Raw genomic sequence first — 4,347 nt, forward strand, 5'->3', positions numbered from 1 at the left:
GGCGCCTGTAAATGCAAAGCCCTTGAAGGCTGCCCTGGGCTGGGATGGCACGTCGAACCTGGCGTGAGGGTTTCCAAAGAGAGTGCCCGGGAAGGCCAGGGCTTAGAGTTCCAGCTCCCCGGAGCCTGGGGCGACAGGGCGGTCTAGGAGCTCCGCACACCTTGGATGGGGGAGGCGGGCAGCTCCTAGCCCCGCACCCCAGGAGGCGCGTCCCGAGCGAAGCCGCTACCGCGCCGCCTCTGCCTGGGCGCGGAACAAACGGTTAAAGATTTTGGGCAGCGCCTCGCGGGGGGAGGAGCCAGGGGCCCAATCCGTAATTAAAGATGAACTTTGGGTGAACTAATTTGTCTGACCAAGGTAACGTGGGCAGCAACCTGGGCCGCCTATAAAGCGGGTGCGCAGCGGGGTTGGGAGCGCTTGCGGCGGCGGCAGGTGGCGCGGGAGGCTGCGGCGCGCCATGGGGCTGCCCGCGCTTCTGGCCAGTGCGCTCTGCACCTTCGTGCTACCGCTGCTGCTCTTCCTGGCAGCGATCAAACTCTGGGATCTGTACTGCGTGAGCAGCCGCGACCGCAGCTGCGCCCTCCCTTTGCCCCCCGGGACTATGGGCTTCCCTTTCTTTGGGGAAACACTGCAGATGGTACTGCAGGTAAGGGAGTTTGGGGCGGGTCAGGACACTTCCCCGGAGCCCGGCTCGGCTTTGGGCTTCCCCTGCAGCCGGAGTAGGCGCCCCTGGGAAGGACGCTACTACCGCTAGGAGCAGGGTTAACCCGAGACGCGGCGCTCCCCGGCGCCCCCTCACGCCGGTCTCTCTCCTCCGCCTTCTCGTAGAGGAGGAAGTTCCTGCAGATGAAGCGCAGGAAATACGGCTTCATCTACAAGACCCATCTGTTCGGGCGGCCCACGGTCCGGGTGATGGGCGCCGACAACGTGCGGCGCATTTTGCTTGGGGAGCACCGGCTGGTGTCGGTTCACTGGCCGGCGTCGGTACGCACCATCCTGGGCTCCGGATGCCTCTCCAACCTGCACGACTCCTCGCACAAGCAACGCAAAAAGGTGAGGGCGGGGGCGGCGGCTGCCTGGACAAGGAGAGAGCCCCCATTCGCTGGAGAGGTTCAGACAGAAAGATGCTGGGTGAGCGCTTGCAACGTGAAGCGTCTGCTAGGACCCGGTCCAAGCCCCAGTTTAGCTTTCTCAGCCGGGAAGCGCCTTGGGTCTGGTAGGGCTGGTAGTGAGTTGGAGAGGGGTAGAAGGGGTCCGGGTTCATAATGCTTTCCCCTTCTCGGGGCTCAGGTGATTATGCAGGCTTTCAGTCGCGAGGCGCTCCAGTGCTACGTGCCAGTGATCACGGAAGAAATTAGCAATTGCCTTGAACACTGGCTGAGCTGCGGCGAGCGCGGCCTCCTGGTCTACCCCGAGGTGAAGCGCCTCATGTTTCGCATCGCCATGCGCATCCTGCTAGGCTGTGAGCCTCGGCTGTCGGGTGGCGGGGACGCTGAGCAGCAGCTGGTGGAGGCCTTTGAGGAGATGACCCGCAACCTCTTCTCGCTGCCCATCGACGTGCCCTTCAGCGGGCTGTACCGGGTAAGGGCTGCATGTCCCGTGCGGAGCTAGGGGCGCAGCGATGCGGCAACAAGAACGCAGGGCGTTTGCTCACTGCCGCGCGCTCTCTGTACTCAGGGAATGAAGGCGCGGAACCTTATCCATGCGCGCATCGAGGAAAACATTCGCTCCAAGATCTGCCGGCTGCGAGCGGTCGAGGCGGGCGGGGGCCGCAAAGACGCGCTGCAGCTGTTGATCGAGCACTCCTGGGAGAGGGGAGAGCGGCTGGATATGCAGGTGAATGGTGGATTCCGGAAAAGGCCCTGCGAACTTTGAACCCCTGGCTCTCCAAGGGCGGTTCCCCGAGCCCCCCATGGGGCTCTGCTTTCCGAAATGGGCAGTCTGCATAGACCCCAGCGATAGGACTCCCGAAGGTTGAGACACCAGGTCAGGAAAACAGCAAAAGAGGCTGCAGTGTCCTCTCGCCCCTCCAGGTTTTCAAAGGCAGCGTTGGAATTTGCAAAGTGTAAATTTTGCTAAATTCTACCAGTTAAGAAATTGGCCGTTTGACTATTAAAGATAATGCTTGTCTTGAATTTTTTTGTCAGCAAAACTTCTAGTCCTTCTAATCTTCCATCTAGAACCCTCAGTCTGGTTCTGAGTAATCGCTCTGTAAAACTGCAGGCAAGTGTATATTCTTTCTGTAAAAACATTCGTCTTAATTCCATTCTTAGGCATTAAAACAATCTTCAACCGAACTCCTTTTTGGAGGGCACGAAACCACTGCCAGTGCCGCCACGTCTCTCATCACTTACCTGGGGCTCTACCCGCACGTTCTCCAGAAAGTGCGAGAGGAACTTAAGAGTAAGGTAAGGGGACTCTGGGGGCTTCCTATTAGCTTAAGAAATTCAGCTGCTCCCAAGCCTACTTCCAAATATTAAGTAAGTGTGCTGCCTTTGCTAAGTATTTTGAAAGTGCGGAACCAAGTGGTGGGTGTGCAGGTGGGAAGAGAAAATCGGCTTTGTGAATAAGAAGGAAGGAATCTTGAGCTGTGATGCCACGGCCTTGGGCAGAGTTTGACCTTGTATTTCCCCCTTTCCCCTTTTGCAGAACCTTGGAGATTTCAGAAAGCTTCCACTTTCTGGGATTTGTGTATTCAATGGCATAATAGGAACTCTGATCAGTGTGGGCGGTGGTGGGGATGGGGGAGAGGCTTGGCCTTTCTAACTGGTGAGCAGCATTCTTCTGGAATAGTAGATAGATAATGGATCTGGGCAGAGAGGTAGAGGCCAATGGTCACTGGCTGCTTACTGTTTCCCCCTCATGCTCTCCCATCATGGGGCCTTTTGGGTTTCCTAGCCACTTAAACCCTGTTTACATCTGCCAGGCTGATTTTATTGGAGCACAGAATCACCTTTCACCTCTGTATGACTGTTTTGATAGGGTTTACTTTGCAAGAGCAATCAAGACAACAAGTTGGACATGGAAATTTTGGAACAGCTTAAATACATTGGGTGTGTTATTAAGGAGACCCTTCGACTGAATCCCCCAGTTCCAGGAGGGTTTCGGGTTGCTCTTAAGACTTTTGAATTGAATGTAAGTTAAAAGTTTCTCTCCCCCCCTCTTTTGTTATTGCTTTAGACCTCCCATTGCTTCTCTGAGCATTGGCTTAAATCCCTTATGCTTTTGATAACATTGTCTTGCCCCACGTGGACGCATGTTTCAGCCACCTGAAGGTCTCACTTCTCTTTTAACTCATAATTCCCTAAAGGTCTTCACTGATAGCTTTTTGTTGTTGAAAGTTAAATTCCAGTTTGTCAGCTTATGGAACTTCATAATCTTTTGCAGGGATACCAGATTCCCAAGGGCTGGAATGTTATCTATAGTATCTGTGATACTCACGATGTGGCAGACATCTTCACCAACAAGGAGGAATTTAATCCTGACCGATTTATGCTGCCTTACCCAGAAGACGCATCCAGGTTCAGCTTCATTCCATTTGGAGGAGGCCTTAGGAGCTGTGTAGGCAAAGAGTTTGCAAAAATTCTTCTCAAAATATTTACAGTGGAGCTGGCCAGGCATTGTGACTGGCAGCTTCTAAACGGACCTCCTACAATGAAAACCAGCCCCACCGTGTACCCTGTGGACAATCTCCCTGCAAGATTCACCCATTTCCAGGGTGAAATCTGATCACTGTAAATGCCCAAACCTCAGACTTGTTGGAAGTGTACATATGAGTTTTTATATAGTGTTGTCTGCTGAGTTTATTGTATTTAATTCCTAAATGTATATTGTAATATTTATGTGTCTCTACTATAGCACCATAGTCTCCCAATATTAAAATAATGAATTAGTGTAATTTCCAAATAAAGTAAATTTCTAAGGCGCTTTTCGTGCCTTTGAGATTCCTCTCAGGGAAAACGCATCAGTTTAATATTTGTCCTTCCTGTATTAACCAGGTTTCTAAATGTCTACATGGGTTTATTTGTCACCAGTGCCTATCTATTTTCAAAGGTAGCTTTGTAAACTCTTCTCTGGTGATTTAGTCCCTATTTGGAAAAAATCTATCAAAAAGTTAAGTATGTATGTGTTTTTGTTTGTTTTCCTTTAGGGAAAGATGAATTTGAAAAGGTACCACTTTGAGAACTATTGTATTCTAATATAACACTGCAGCCCACCTAACAATAAATATAATGAATCCATGTTGTTGGATAGTGCCAGAACTGTTTTCCGATGTTAACTGGTTTTAGGTCGGATAAAGCCAGTCACTCCAATTATGGGCAGTTATTGATGAAAATGAGGTAAAAA

The 4,347-nt window shown here is 51.7% G+C and overlaps 1 protein-coding gene across 2 annotated transcripts; it reads left to right on the forward strand.

The window, feature by feature from the left end:
- LOC101342550 (cytochrome P450 26A1) lies at positions 1-4,049 on the forward strand. 2 transcript variants are annotated; one of them, XM_004369941.1, is made up of 7 exons: positions 1-357; positions 829-1,053; positions 1,291-1,581; positions 1,678-1,836; positions 2,274-2,408; positions 2,983-3,135; positions 3,388-4,049. In XM_004369941.1, exons 2-7 carry the CDS (start codon positions 847-849, stop codon positions 3,727-3,729), a joined length of 1,287 nt encoding a protein of 428 aa, XP_004369998.1. In that variant the 5' UTR covers positions 1-357; positions 829-846; the 3' UTR covers positions 3,730-4,049. The 2 variants fall into 2 exon arrangements, with proteins under 2 accessions (XP_004369998.1, XP_004369997.1); XM_004369940.2 differs by lacking the exon at positions 1-357 and adding an exon at positions 419-646 and having other exon boundaries at positions 3,388-3,924.
- Positions 4,050-4,347: the final 298 nt, after the last annotated feature.

Source organism: Trichechus manatus, unplaced genomic scaffold, assembly GCF_000243295.1.
Source record: "Trichechus manatus latirostris isolate Lorelei unplaced genomic scaffold, TriManLat1.0 scaffold00007, whole genome shotgun sequence".
NCBI classification, from domain to species: Eukaryota; Metazoa; Chordata; class Mammalia; order Sirenia; family Trichechidae; genus Trichechus; species Trichechus manatus.

What these genes read in the sequence shown, in the direction of transcription:
- LOC101342550 (XM_004369940.2), top strand. Translation starts at nt 458, where the DNA reads ATGGGGCTGCCCGCGCTTCTGGCCAGTGCGCTCTGCACCTTCGTGCTA. An exon ending in CACTGCAGATGGTACTGCAG is followed by an intron (nt 647 to 828) that starts GTAAGGGAGTTT and finishes GCCTTCTCGTAG; the next exon opens with AGGAGGAAGTTCCTGCAGAT. An exon ending in CGCACAAGCAACGCAAAAAG is followed by an intron (nt 1,054 to 1,290) that starts GTGAGGGCGGGG and finishes CTCGGGGCTCAG; the next exon opens with GTGATTATGCAGGCTTTCAG.